This window comes from Cannabis sativa, chromosome 4 (genome assembly GCF_029168945.1).
Source record: "Cannabis sativa cultivar Pink pepper isolate KNU-18-1 chromosome 4, ASM2916894v1, whole genome shotgun sequence".
Lineage (NCBI taxonomy): Eukaryota > Viridiplantae > Streptophyta > Magnoliopsida > Rosales > Cannabaceae > Cannabis > Cannabis sativa.
In genome coordinates this window covers 80,142,982-80,158,023 of record NC_083604.1, presented here as the reverse complement: position 1 = coordinate 80,158,023, position 15,042 = coordinate 80,142,982, and the positions used below count along the sequence as shown (strand labels likewise).

At 30.6% G+C, this 15,042-nt stretch overlaps 3 protein-coding genes across 3 annotated transcripts; 2 read left to right on the top strand and 1 right to left on the bottom strand.

Moving 5' to 3' along the window:
• The first annotated feature begins 2,983 nt into the window (after positions 1 to 2,983).
• Positions 2,984 to 5,984, top strand: LOC115714737 (BTB/POZ domain-containing protein At5g48800). The gene is made up of 4 exons (XM_030643493.2): positions 2,984 to 3,478; positions 3,574 to 3,640; positions 3,755 to 4,927; positions 5,162 to 5,984. Exons 1-4 carry the CDS (start codon positions 3,417 to 3,419, stop codon positions 5,723 to 5,725), a joined length of 1,866 nt encoding a protein of 621 aa, XP_030499353.1. The 5' UTR covers positions 2,984 to 3,416; the 3' UTR covers positions 5,726 to 5,984.
• A 2,764-nt stretch (positions 5,985 to 8,748) lies between these two features.
• LOC115714625 (uncharacterized) lies at positions 8,749 to 9,479 on the top strand. Its single transcript, XM_030643371.2, has one exon. The coding sequence runs from the start codon at positions 8,803 to 8,805 to the stop codon at positions 9,289 to 9,291; it is 489 nt and encodes a 162-aa protein (XP_030499231.2). The 5' UTR covers positions 8,749 to 8,802; the 3' UTR covers positions 9,292 to 9,479.
• A 3,382-nt stretch (positions 9,480 to 12,861) lies between these two features.
• LOC115714152 (cytochrome b5) lies at positions 12,862 to 14,574 on the bottom strand. The gene is made up of 3 exons (XM_030642721.2): positions 14,252 to 14,574; positions 13,432 to 13,498; positions 12,862 to 13,333 (listed from the first exon to the last, which is right to left on the bottom strand). Exons 1-3 carry the CDS (start codon positions 14,336 to 14,338, stop codon positions 13,077 to 13,079), a joined length of 411 nt encoding a protein of 136 aa, XP_030498581.1. The 5' UTR covers positions 14,339 to 14,574; the 3' UTR covers positions 12,862 to 13,076.
• Positions 14,575 to 15,042: the final 468 nt, after the last annotated feature.

Below are 15,042 nucleotides of genomic sequence, written 5' to 3'. Positions count from 1 at the left end.
AAAAAAATTTAGATTTAATTTTTTTTCTAGATACCGAAACAAATAGAGGGTGCATCAATACATCCATTTTAAGGGGGTGCATTGTAGAATCACCCAATCTTATATATATAAATTAAATTAATTGTTCATGTGTAAGTGATTTAATTGCAGGGTTTATATTTCACTTATCAGCTACCAAATCTTAATTTCTGATTGTTTGGTTTTTTCATTAAAAACTGATTGATTTTGATAATTAGGTATGTTGTGTACCATGTGATTAAATTTATAAAAAAAACAATAATAAATAAACATTAGACCAAACCAAATTAATTTGGTATCAATATTAATTTGGTTCAAAAAAAAAAAAAATCAAAATAAACCAATCCATAAAGAACTCTACTAAACTCTACCTTCTCTTTCAAAAATTAGTTACCTCATTTTAGTATAGCATGTTTGTTAAATTATTTTAAATTTTTTAAAAATTAATATCTTAAATAATTACAGTATATACTATTAAGAAATACTAGAGGGTACCACCGATACACCTATTTTTGGCGGGTGGGCCATAATAAAACTTGCTATTAGTATATATTTTAAGAAAACAAATGATTACTGAAACTAAAATAAATAAAAAAAAGGTTGAAGTAACAAAGCAAGGCATGTAAATGTAGTTTATAGAGTAGTAGAGGGTGGAAAAGAAAAGGTGGTAGTGGAAGATAATGATATATGATCATAAGATATGATAGTGTATTTGTAATTATAGGTGGTGAGACCCATTTTGGTCCCTTTCATTTAATAACACTAATATATATATGACCCTACCAATTTAAAGAGGTGGTGGGTACTCATATATATATAAACTTAACATTGATTGTTCTTTATTTCTTGATTTCGACATTTTCTTTGTTATAATCCAAAAGAGAAAGGCCAAGAGTATTTGCATAAAAGAGGGTAACAAGCAATTGATTTTAGAAGCTTAATCTTCTATTTTATAAAAATTACTCATTAAATTATTTATTTTATTAAAGTGAATTATAATTTTTCTCAAAATAGTATTAATTATGATCTGATTTTAATTTTTTTTTATCAAAATAATATTTTTCTATCTATTCGTGCTAAAAATTAACTTTCAATTAATTATTTTTTTATAAAAAAAAATTAAAAATTAAACTTATAGTCCTATTTATACTATTTTAAAAAATACAAGATTTATTTTCTTATTTGATAAAATAGTTAATCTAATTAAATTTTTTTACAAAACACTTGATGCAAAATAATATTAACTCTTTAGAATTTCCAACCAAAAAAAAGTAAGAGTTCATTTCTCAATAGCAATATAATTGAATATATTATATTTTGTTGAGCTTTGTTTATAAATGGTATAACGTACCAAAGAATGGGGCCAAAATTATGGAGTTTTAGTAAGATAAGGATTGATTATTGACTTTATTGGCCATATATTAAAATAATTATGTTGCATTTTCTATTTTATTTGTATAACAATTTTATTAAAGTCATAAATTTGGACTATTGGAGACAAAGAGAGATAATAAATGAATATGAAATATATACTTGGATTGGATTTCTGTCTTTGTGTAAATTAAAAGAATGGAAACTAGAGTTAGCAAAAGCAGCCAGACAAAATGGTATTACATTATGGGTAATTAAACCACGAATGTCTGCCATTTCAAGCCACTTTACCAACTTCTTTAATAGTGTTTTTCATAAGACAAAGAAAAATCCAAAAGGGTGTTGATTAAAATGTAGAAAAGCTTTTTGGGGTGAATACTCAAATATCTTAAAGTTATGTGGTGCAAATGTGAGGTGAATTTATTATGGGGAATGTTTGCTAGCTCATCTTAAGTTGTACTATTACAACATGCCCTAATATCTTGATTTTTAATAGTGATTTGTGAAATTTCAAATATTTTATGGTGCTAACAAATAAAATTCAAACAACACATTGCACGAGTTAAGATTAGAGCATCACTATTAAGTACTAATGTAATGTCCTACACTATTATGAGATGATACTTAATGAATAATGAATAGTTAGTAATATTTTATAATAGTTATTAAGTTAAAATAATAAGATTTAATATTTAATTACATCTATATTAATATCACAATTTGTAGTAGTGTTAAACACTATTGATATCCTTTAACATTAATCTTAAGTGCGTGTTTGATTAGAAATAATGAAATAGAAAGAAATGAAAATGAATAAACTTTTCTTTTATTTATTTGTTTAATTACATTTTAAAGTATGAAAATATCATTTTAATAAAATGACTTTTTTATTTTAAAATAGAAGTTACAATGGAAAATGGGAAAAATTTAAATTTTTTTAATATATTTTAAATTTAGATACTTTTACAATGTACCTCCTTAAAATGATTGTACCAATGCACCTCCTATTTATTTCGTCATCTAGAAAATTTTTTTAATTAAATATTTTATAGTCATGCACGCTATAATTATTTAAGACATCATGCTAAATTCTAAAAAATTCAGAATAGATTACAATGTAAAAAATAACGTTCAAACAATCTATTTCATACGCGTATAAAATAAAATAGTAACACATAAAATAGACCGTTAAAACAATATTTTCGGCGTGTTAAAATTTTCAAAAATTTTGTAAAATAACTTAAATAATTAAACCGATCATAGAAAAAAATTAAATTAAAAAAATTCTCCCAAAATTACCAAAATTAAAACGCTTCAATTAAGCTACGCACGCATGCGGCGTAATATACCGGCGCAGATTATATTATGAACCGAAAGAAAGACAAATTTAGATACTCAAATACTCTGCTTCTCTTTACCGTTATACGGTGGAAAAGGTAAAAAAAAAAAATTTAAAAGTGTCAAAGTTGTCAAACTAAAGTAACTACTTTTGTTCTCACTTTTTGGCTATGTTCTTGATTGGTTTTTTGACTTTTTCTCCAAACAAAGTTAGAAGAGCACCACTTCCTTTCTTTCTGGCTTATTTTTTGGAAAGAGAAACAAAAAATTAGAGTAAAAGGTCTTCCCTTCAAAGAAAAGTTGAGTTCATTGATTTGGTTTGTTTTAACATAAGATCAATTATTAACTAAACTAGTAGGAAGAAGAATAGTCAAGAGATTTTGAAAGATTTGAACTTTGATAATGACATTATTACAATATTTGCAATATATATTAGAAAAGAAGTAAGGTATGACCCACCAAAGTGGCCCATTGATTTGGCTAATTGCAATCTATGCTTTCAACAATGAACACCATCTGTTTGATGACAATGGCCAAAGAAGTTCAACAACAATTTCTTCAACTGGGTCTCTTTCTCTTTCTCTCTCTTCCACTTCAATATTCATCACTCAAACCAATCTTCCTTTCTCTTTTCTCCTTTCCATTCTTGGGTTTTCTCTATTGGGTTTCTTCTCTACACTCTTTCATCCATGGAAAAGCAACAACAACAACTCTCTCTGGCCAAGAGCTCAAGGCATCGTTGTAGTGAATGGTTTGTTGTTGAGTCTTTCTTTCTTTCCCAAGTGTTTTTATGTACACTTTCATATTCATACATTTGATTGATTTTTAACTGTTGTTTGTTCTTAGGATCTTCCGTGATGTTCCAAGTGATATTACATTAGAAGTTAATGGAACAACATTTTCATTACACAAGGTAACTAACTTTTTCTTCTCTGCTTTAATTTGAGCTTTGAGCTATCTTAATTCAACCCTTTTATCAAGCTCTGTGTCTGATGTGATTATGGTTTTTGTTTGATGATGAATTAAGTTCCCTCTTGTATCCCGAAGTGGTCGAATTCGAAAACTAGTAGCTGAACACAGAGACACAGACATATCAAAGGTTGAGCTTCTTAATTTACCAGGAGGAGCTGAAACATTTGAGTTAGCAGCCAAGTTTTGTTATGGCATCAACTTTGAAATCATGTCCACAAATGTTGCTCAGCTCTGTTGTGTTTCTGATTACCTCGAAATGACTGAAGAGTATGCTAAAGACAATCTAGGCTCAAGAGCTGAAGAATATCTAGACAGCATAGTATGCAAGAATCTTGAAATGTGTGTTGAAGTTCTTCAACAATGTGAGAGTTTGCTTCCTTTAGCAGATGAGTTAAAGATAGTATGTCGTTGTATAGACGCCATAGCCTCGAAAGCTTGCGCCGAGCAAATCGCTTCTAGCTTCTCTAGACTTGAGTACAGCAGCTCAGGGAGGCTTCATATGAACAGACAAACTAAATGTGAAGGTGATTGGTGGATTGAAGATCTTTCTGTTTTGAGAATAGATTTGTTTCAAAGAGTCATAACAGCCATGAAGTGTCGTGGGGTTAGGCCTGAGAGCATAGGTGTTTCACTAGTGAATTATGCTCAGAAAGAGTTGACAAAAAAATCAAGCCTTTGGAACCCTTCTAGCCAAACTAAAGTTGATCTTGTTTCAGGCTCAAATGGGCAAGAAAAGCTTGTGGTTGAGACAATTGTTGGCCTCTTACCGGTAGAAAAACTAGCTGTACCGATAACTTTCCTTTTCGGGCTTTTGCGTAGTGCTGTCATGCTTGATTGTACCATTGCTTGCAGGCTTGATTTGGAGAGAAGGATTGGATCACAGTTAGATATTGCTACACTTGATGATCTCCTAATCCCATCTTTTAAACACGCAGGGGATACTCTATTTGATGTTGATACAGTTCACAGAATTTTAGTCAATTTTTCTCAACAAGATGATAGTGAAGAAGAAATGGAAGATGCTTCTGTATTTGAATCTGATAGTCCTCACTCACCTTCTCAAACGGCATTGTTTAAAGTTGCCAAGTTAGTTGATAATTACTTAGCCGAAATTGCACCAGATGCAAATCTCAAGCTTGCTAAGTTTTTGGTCATTGCAGACTCTTTACCAGACCATGCTCGAACCTTACATGATGGACTATATCGAGCCATTGACATATACTTAAAAGTAAGATTCAATTTTTCATGAAATTTGATTTTTTAAAGTTGTTTTCACGTTGCAGCAACATAGTATAATCTAGGAACAATGTGAAAACAACGACCATTCGTATTTTTGTACAAAGAAAGTTTAAATCTGTAATGTTGAAAAAACTGTAAATTAACCCATTTCTCATAAAATGGCTTTGTTTTGAAAAGGGTCACTAGTAAATTTTTCATTGGCAATGTCTATCTACACACACAGGCACATCAAGGATTACCAGAACCAGACAGAAAGAAACTATGCAAATTGATAGACTTTCAAAAGCTATCCCAAGAAGCAGGAGCTCACGCAGCACAAAATGAAAGACTCCCTCTCCAATCAATAGTCCAAGTTCTCTACTTTGAGCAAATAAGGCTAAGAAACTCTCTTTGCAGCTCTTATGGTGATGAAGACGGCGGTGTTGGTGGCGGTGGCATTCCCAAGCCAACTACCATCCACCAGTCATGGCGGATAAGCAGTGGCGCGCTCAGCGCAGCCATGTCTCCACGAGACAACTACGCCTCGCTGAGGAGGGAAAACCGAGAGCTGAAGCTGGAGCTGGCCCGACTAAGGATGAGGCTTAATGATTTGGAAAGAGAACATGTTTGTATGAAAAGGGATATGGAGAAATCAAGCTCTAGAAAGTTTATGACTTCTTTCTCTAGAAAGATTGGTAAACTTGGCTTCTTTGGACATAGTTCTTCAAGGGGTTCAAGCTCACCATCAAAGCATTCTTATAGGACTGATTCTAAGGTGATTGAGAGAACTTGTGCAAGCACAGATTAGATTTAGTTTTTTGTATCTTACCAATACACATTTTTTTTCTTTACTTCTTTCTTGTCTTTTTTTGGGCCATTTTTTTGGCTATCTTGTAAATGAGTTGTGGATGTAACCCCATAACAGGAGTATCATCTTAATAGAGTGTTGTTTTGTGTGAGTGTATCTATGAATTTTGTTTTTTAAGAGCAATGTTATTAGACACCTTTAAGGTGTGTCATCTAACAATTGTTTTATGATAGTTAAGGTACCAATTTATTTTGAGCCATGACAAATTTTAAAGGCATCTTAAAACAGAGTTATCAACAGAAGTTAACACATTTATATTAGAATGTCCCATATCAAATAAATACAAGAATGTCAAGTAACATGTATGAGTATAAATTAATTATAGACATTGTGAATTAATTTTAAGCCTTACTTAAATTTAATTTCAATAAAATATAATGTTTTACTTTCAATTGTGAATCTACATATCCACATTTTTCTATGATAACCAAACCCTTAAATTGAAAATTATTTTTGATTATTGATAAAGGCAATTTTGAGTGCTTTAATTGAAAATGCTGTGTATTTTCTTTTCTTGTCCAACAAATTAAAACACTCCAAACCTACCTATAATTTTTTTTCTATTGTAAAAATTTGGCTTTTATTTATTTATTTGATAAAAAAAAACTTAATAATCAGTGATGACAACAAAAACCCATTACAAGTTATTATAAAAATCTAAAATAGCTAAATCTCGCTTATTCATCTTTTTAATTTTGGCTTTAAGATTTCTTTTTATCAACTCCATATAAAGAAGTGGAAGTATAAGCTTTTATATATATAAGTTTTTTCTATTTATCCACAAATTATAAACAATTGTAACCACTACAATCGAGATAACATCAGAAAGCAAATTACTATCCTTGAACCAATCCAAACTAGCCAATGCTGAAACTGAAGTGGCCAACAAGTACACCCAAGTTAATTTGAAACACCTTGAACAACTCTCAGAGAGAAGCTGCACTCAAAAAATAAATGAGGATCTTTGAAGAACCTGCTCATAAATAACTTACATAAGGCATAAATGAGAGCCCAAATGGATGTTGCAAGTCAACAATTTGTCTTTAGTTAGCAAATATCTATTCATCTGCTTGCCACAAAATGAATCTATATTTAGGTACATTGAGCCTACATCAAATAACTTTGGTGTAAGTCACCATGCATTACAAGCCTTGAACATGCCATTACAACATGCATTGGAAATATCACTTGGCAAAAATAACTTTCTAACATTGACCAACTTTTTAAGAATAAGATGAAAAATCCTAATCTTTTAAATAAATATTATGTAACCATTTAGCCTAAAGAAGTATTGGGAAAACATGTTTAATAGGATCGATTTTACTTTTTTACCTATAAATATTAATTTCTTATAACATCAATATCATGAACAAAGTATATAATATTTTGTTAAACTCGTAATTTTTTTTTGGTGACGTGAACATCAATGTTTGACACGTGACAAGAAAAGATAACATCTCGGAGTTGAGTAGTCCTGAGTCATAACAGTCAACTTGAGAGGGGCCCCTAGCCCCACGCCCAAGTTGACTCTAATAACTCTGAAATGGTAGTTTGTATTCCCATAAGTCATTTTCAACTCACTAAATTTTAGTATTATATACCATGAAGACATGGAGCAAAAGATTTCAAGTCCCGGGAGCTGAAAATATACGAATCATCACCTCAAAAATCAGCCTGGGCACCTAGGGTTTCACCCAGCACCCAAGTTGACAACCCTAACTAGGGTTTCAATTTTTGGGACCGTCTTAGTGCAAATGAGTCAAACTTTGTATTGGGACATGAACTAGACATACCACAAATATATTTAAGGCATCAGAATCAGATTCAGAATACTTTTATTTTTGAGCACCCGAATAACACTAGTGCCCGGGTTGACAATCTATCAATCTAGGCCACTTCCAAACATCAGATCGAAAATTCAACTCATGCATCTTCATTGTCTTTGTCAAAAATGGGAAAAAGTGCTTTCAAGGAAGAAACACCCCATCGTGGGTGCCAAAATCAGTAGGGTTGTACGTTAGTCAGTTTGACCGATTTATACTACATATTTTTTAACCCAATGTAAAGGTTGGGTTACAAATGCAAAGATAAATGAAATTAGTACTACAAACTACAGTTTTAAATCATAGAATATATTATATATAATAGAAGTAAAATGTGAAAAAAAAATAGAAAACCACTAGTCGGGTTGGGCGGGTTATTTCAGTTTAATTGGGCGGGTTATTTCAGTTTAATTGGGCGGGTTGGACTTATTTTTAACTCACCCAATTAACTGATTGGGCGGTTTATAATTTTGTAGGATTTTTTTAGTTTGTATTTTTCGTCGACTTTTCTAGTTTGGTTTGGACGATTTACGAAAATTTATGTATAGCCTTAAGAATAAGGAGTGAGCGCCCAGGTTGACATTTTGTCAACTTGGGTCAATTCCAAGAAATTTTTCTAAAAAGTATTCCGAGCATATTCACCGTTTTCAACAAAGTTTGAGATTCAACTATTTTCGGGGACCAAACGGAACTTCTAGGTGGCTTGAAACTGCACCCAACGCCTAGATTAACTAAATCAGTTTTTTAAAAAAGTATTCCAGACATTTTTTTCGTCATCAGAAATAACAAAAAACAAGCAAATTTGAGGAAAAAACCACAATCCTAAGAGCATCAAAACTGAGCCGAGGTTGACAAAATAAAAAATATATAATAATATAAAGATTTTAATTAATTACAAAACTTAAAGTAGAGAGATCAACCATCTAATTCATACTTAATTTTTTATTATAACCAAAATATATTTTCTTTAATTTAGAGAAAATAATAATTATAGAGAGACCATATGGAACAAAGAATATATTCTTTCCTTACCTCTTAAGACCCTTTTACATACACATCATCACCATAGAATCTCTCTATAGACTAACACCACCCTCGATCGAATTTATGCCAAAGCAAACACACACACACATATATACACACACACATTATATAACAACACATTAATTCCACACAGAATTTTTAAAAAATAAAATGGGTTGGTTTTTAAGAGACGGAAGCAGTTCGTCATGGAAAGTTGGGTGGACAGAACGAACCCTTGCCTCGTTAAGCTTTCCTCCTCTTCCATTAATGGCAGTAGTGGGAATCGTTGTCGTTTTACTCTCCATTTCGTCGTACGCCAATTACAGATCACACATGCACCAAACCGTTATCGGTTTCAAGATATTCCTCTTGTTCTTGCCTTTGCTGTTGATTTTTTTGGCTAAGTTTGTTACTAAATACGGCAGCGTTTTGGTGATTAGGACTCCAAGGACAAAGCGTGAGTATTTTTCTTCTTTGTCTTTGTTTGAAGGTGGAAATAATAATAATAATAATAATAATAATAATAATAATAATAATAATAATAATAATAATTCTCCATGGGGTGTGGCTATGGTGCTTGTTGTAGTTATGGTTTTGATTTCTTATAAGTCTTATTTTCATTCCAAGTGGTGGCCTCCAATTTGGGGATCCTACTATTAGTTTTCTCATCATCATCTTCCCCACTATATACAAATGTTGTAATAATTCTATATAGTTAGTTACATCCTCACCTTATTTTGTTTTTGTTATATATACATGATAATTTTTCTTGATGTAGTTATTTATGATTGTATGTATGTAAAGTTTCTTAAAACTCCGAATAATTTATGGAATATTACTTGCACGTTTGATTAATTTTTTCATATATGAATGCTAAGCAAATGTTTTGTACTGTGTAAATTAAAAAACGATTTTGGAGAAATCTATATTACATCCTCAAAATATATACTATTTTGATACACTTTCGGTCTATTACAGTATATATGCTAGTAAATTTTTTAGTAATTAGTAATAGTTTATAGTCGTTTTGTTGACCTGGTTTATCATTGATAAAAAAAAAAAAAATCAAGAATTTTTATTTCTAGGAAACTCTTTATTTTTTGTTCATTCTTGATCTTTTCTATCTCTCCTTTCCTCCTACACTAACTCCTCTACTTATATCAATTTTTTACCCTTAAGTGTTAACTTAACAAGACCTTTTGATATATGTACTTCACTTCCTACAAGGTATCTTTACATAATTTAATAAGTGTCCTTTATTTTATCTTAGATGTTCATATTCTATATCTATTCTATTCATAATGTGTAACTTTCTTAATTAGGATATTTAAATCTTTTGTCTTGTATTCTATATCTTGAATGTAAGTTACTTTTTTGGATGTATCTTCCATCGTAAATGTATGTAATTCATTTTATTTATACTTATGTATTTTTGAGATTGTCATCTGGCCGATTAATAAACTGAGATATGAGTTATTTGGATTGACCGATTGAGATATGCAAGTCATTCTAACCGAACGATTAAGATATGAGTCATTCGACCGATCACTTGAAATACAAAAGTCATCCAGATCGATTCGAATTAAATATAACTTTGATTTGTTCGATTCCCGTTCACTTTTGATCTTGATCTTCTCAATCTTTTTATGAGCTTTATTTGTATTCATGTAGGTCTTTCCTATGTTTTTAACACCACGGGTCTCTTGTTGGCCATTGATTTTTCTCCCAAACAATAATAAAAATAATATTTTGTTTGCCATCCGTTAAACTTGCAATAAAATATTTAAGTGTTTATTTTATTATTGTATTCCATATTTAAAAAAAGAAAATATTGCCATAAATAATTATAACATAAGTATACATAATTAGAATAAAAAATTCTTAAGATAAAAATTGTACATGGCTTTTTTTTTGTTTGTTGGAAGTTGTCCTAATAGATTTTTTCTCTAACATGAAGTTCACACTAATAAAATTATGTGAGATTTTTATTTGGAAGAAGAACAATGAGTTTGTAATTGTCTCAAACCCAAATTCTAATTTTAATAACAACCTGCTTTTTAGAATTTATTTCAATTTGACCAATCTATCAAATCCTCAAATCTCTGTCGTTTCTGATAATCATCTCTCTCCTTCTCCATACCCAAATTCCTCAAATCAAATCTCACTTTCAGATCAACCAATCTCCTCTCACCATCCATTTTCCTCATACAAGATTTCAATTCCCTCACCACCTCACTCCGTTGACCACAACAACCCCCACCGTTGACCCCTCCCGAACTACTACTCGACCTCCTCTCCTCCATCCATTGCCGTTGAAATTCTCGATAACTGTTCTTCTCATCCAGCCAAGGCGTCGTCGTCACCACCGCCATCGAATCTCTCTCCTCATTAACACCACCTCCAAACGACGTGTCGTCTGATTCCGAACTAGACGAAAACGACGCCGTTTGTTGGACCCGATGATTCCCTGATTTGATGAGATTGTAAACGGTGCGATTTGGAACTAAAAGGAAGACTTTGCCAGGTGGCAGAATCAAATCGGGTTTTAACACGACCCATGGGTACTTGAATATGTCGGGTCGGGTTATAAGGTGTCTCGGGTTTCTTCTCATGACTTCGGCTACTGTGATCGGGTCTTTTAACACCTCAACGAACCGACCCGGATGGACCAACTTCACTTTCCCTCTCTCCCCAAGAATTTCACTCATTCTCATATGTATATATATTTTATTAATTAGAATTATTATGAAAATAATTTAAAGAAAAAAAAAATGAAAATATGGAAGATTTTCGAAAGGGAAAATGAAGGTGTGTTAGTTTAGTACTTATAGAAGTGAAAGGTTAACATATTCGATGATTATTATGAAAGAGTCTTAGGTAAATACGTATATTAATCTTTGTTTATCTTGTTGTATAGATAATGATTATCATGATTTGTTATGATAAATAGGAAACGACATTGGTTAGAATTAAATTTAATGATCCTCAAGCTGACTCATCATCTGAAAGCATAAAATAAAATAAGTCATTGTGTATGATACGATGTTTTAAGTATTTCTTGTATATTTCTCAAAAAAAAAATATTTCTTGTATATTATTTTTCAGCTAATTATTTGCTGTTATAATATTTGAAAATATTAAATGAGGTATGGGTATTTACTGATCGATTTAGTCCAATATGCTGGTTTTTTAAAATTCGAAATTGAGTTAGATCAATTCAATGCTCAAACAAAACAAAACCACTTACAAATAGATTGGTTTAGTTCGATTTGTAATTTGTAAGTATTTAAAAGCATGTTTGGTATTGTTTTCTATTTTTTGTTTTAAAAAATTGTTTTTAGAAATGAGAACAAAAAATAGTTTTTGAAGTTTTTAAACACAAGTCACGTTTGGTTAGTGATTTTTAAAAACAATATGTACCAAAAGTGAATTAGTTTTTAAAACAGAAAACAACATTTTGTTGTTTTCAAAATTCTTGATTTTTGTAACTTTGTTTCTAAAAACTGTTTTTAAAAAGCAAGGCCAAACAAGCCAAATTGTTTTTAAAAACAATTTTCTGTTTTTAAAAACAAAAAACAGTTTTTTAGTTATGTTTGGTATTGTTTTCTGTTTTTTAGTTTTTTCGGTAATAAATTCTTTTACTTTTTAAAGCTTATAATATCTAAATAATAATAAAAATAAATATTTTTAAAATGATATTAATTTACTATTAATATTATAGCTAAAATTGTCCTTAATATCTACTATTAAATGTCCAGTTATTATTATTTTTTTTATATTTAAATTAATTTTTAAATAAAAATTAAAAATTTAATGACTTAAATTAATTAGAAATTATCACGTTGCAATTTAATTGATATTATTACCGAAAAAATTAAAATTAAATATTTATTTATAAATGAAGATTAAATTTAAATATTTATACTACAAATTAGTCTATTCTAAACTGCAAAATCTTGTGTGTTTTTTTTTAGGTGAATGGTCAAGCACACCCAACTTTTGGAAAGCTGACTAATCTGACTAGGCAGCAACTACCACTAGCCACCAACCAACTAATCAAATACCGGGGTAGTGCAGCTGCTGGTATTGATCCATAGGTTGGCACTATTAGAAAAACCAAGGCTCAAAAATGGATGCTTTATTTCAGTCATTCATTTCTTAATTAAAAAAAAAAAAAAAAAAAACTCAAAATTAAACCGACCCATCATTCCAATAGCAAGACACCTTCAATAGACAAGCTTGTGAGATCATAAAATGGAAATATTCTAAAGAGTGACAATTTGAGATTTCAGAGAAAAAATTACAATAGAAAAAGCAAAGCACAAACAATTACCAACTCAAAATAACAAAAGCAAAAGGGGGTGTCTGTCTCCTCAAACTTATTTATTGTCAATTTTCTTTTTCTTTTTTTCAAATTACTATTGAGAAATTCAACTTTTTGTTTCTTAAGCTTGAGCTGACTTGGTGTAGAAGCGAATTCCGACGGCTACACCCAAAATTAGAAGAGGAACAAGTACTTGGAGGATCTTGATGATGAACTCTGGTGTCTTGTCCTGGTTATAATGAGGCTGTTTTGGTGGTGTGTATGTCACCTTAGAAGGAATAGTTGTTGTGTCAATATCTCCTATGTAGAAATCATCCATCATTGAGTAAGCACTTGTACTATGCCCCACATCCTCAAAATCATTAGTTGCATCCTTTCCTGGAAAACCCACATACAACATTTTGGTATATATGAGAATCAACACAAGTTTTTATGTGAAAAAAAAAACAAGGGAAATGAATATAGCTCTAATGAACCTGTGCTAGATAGTATGACATCATCACCACCAGGATGGTCATCCAAGAATTTTGTTACATCATATACCTGTCCCCAACAAATGACAAATGAGAGTAGAGTTAAAGATCAATGAAATTGTAAATGGATGAATATAAATGTCTAGGCATAACATAATTGGTTGCTGAGTTTGAAGTCAAGCCATGTGACAAATTTCCATGTTGTTGGCCTAATTTTGAAGTCAAACCACAGACCCCTATGGCTCTACATAACACTATATATGGCACATAAATTAAGTGAATACTAAATGACCACTAAAGTTGCTTGGAAATTTGGGTCAATTAAGTGGTAAACTTTTATACATCTTGTAAGTGATTCTAATTCCTAAAGGGGCATAAGAAAACAACACAACAGCCATAACAATCTTGTAAATTGCCAAAATGACCTATTCATGTCACAACAAACAAGTTAGTAACAAGATTTTTTTTTTTTGTTTTGGAATTTAACTTACTCTCACCATTTTATGTCAATTTCAACCAACCCTTTTTTGGGTACTTAGATCTGAATTAATAATAAATACAAAAGGATTTGTATTAATGAAGTCAACACTTTCCTAAGAATCAGATACCAATTTCACAAAGCCCTTCAAAAATCAAACTTAAAGGTACAAAATTCAAATAAAAAAATCCCAAAAGTAAAAACTTGATCAAGTTCTTATGTACAATTCCCCAAACACTCAATTGAAAACAATAGACACCCAGATCCAATACGAACAATCCCAATAAATCTAAACGAAAAATCCCCAGAAAAGAACAACAAAAACCCAGATCGAAAATCAATTACCTTTCCGCGGATGACGAGCCAACATTTGTCGCGGTTGTTGAACTCAGAACACTCAGCAAAGGTGTAAACTTTTTTGTCTCCTCCCATGCTTTTGATCTGAGTTTGTGCCGCGCACACTCCAGAAAGCTTTAAATATCAAAAGAGAGAGACGAAGAAGAGGAGGAGGAGTTGGTGAGATGAATGATTTGGATTTCAAAGTGTAATTTTATGGTTGGTTTGGTGATGTAACCTTCTAATTGTAGTCAGTTGTCACCAACCCCCAGCCTATTAAATTTCAATTTTTACCCCTTCATTTTATTGTATTTATATTTTTTGCCTGGTTTCAACCTCATAAACTTGCAAACTTATCCTTGAGTTTACACTTATACTAAAAATCAATATCAATATATATATATAAAGGAAAGCATTAGGGAGTTGAGGTGGCAATCTATATGTGTTTTCTATCCTATTCTTTGTTTTCTTAATTTTTATCATTTATTTATTTTTTCAATAATAATTTTAGCTAAATATCTATTATTATTATCAATAGAGTAACTCACATTCACATCTATTATTATTAATTAATAATAGTGTAACTTATAACTACGTTTAATTACTAATCTATGATATATTAATATAAAAATAATTTATTACTTTATGATATATATGAAAGTAAGTATTATAAATTGGAAAGCATTATTTACATTATCTAAAAAATGTACATTATTATATATGCAAAGTATTATCTAAATTTGAAAGTATTATTATAAATTATAAATCGGGTATGTGCTATACTACATTTTTAAAATTAA

Excerpts from the sequence above, each read along its gene's own strand:
- LOC115714737 (XM_030643493.2), top strand. The coding sequence starts at position 3,417 with ATGGAAAAGCAACAACAACAACTCTCTCTGGCCAAGAGCTCAAGGCAT. Across the intron at positions 3,479-3,573 it reads AGGCATCGTTGTAGTGAATG|GATCTTCCGTGATGTTCCAA; the intron begins GTTTGTTGTTGA and ends GTTTGTTCTTAG. Across the intron at positions 3,641-3,754 it reads CAACATTTTCATTACACAAG|TTCCCTCTTGTATCCCGAAG; the intron begins GTAACTAACTTT and ends TGATGAATTAAG.
- LOC115714625 (XM_030643371.2), top strand. The coding sequence starts at position 8,803 with ATGGGTTGGTTTTTAAGAGACGGAAGCAGTTCGTCATGGAAAGTTGGG.
- LOC115714152 (XM_030642721.2), bottom strand. The coding sequence starts at position 14,338 with ATGGGAGGAGACAAAAAAGTTTACACCTTTGCTGAGTGTTCTGAGTTC. Across the intron at positions 13,499-14,251 it reads GGCTCGTCATCCGCGGAAAG|GTATATGATGTAACAAAATT; the intron begins GTAATTGATTTT and ends TGTTGGGGACAG. Across the intron at positions 13,334-13,431 it reads TGTCATACTATCTAGCACAG|GAAAGGATGCAACTAATGAT; the intron begins GTTCATTAGAGC and ends TGGGTTTTCCAG.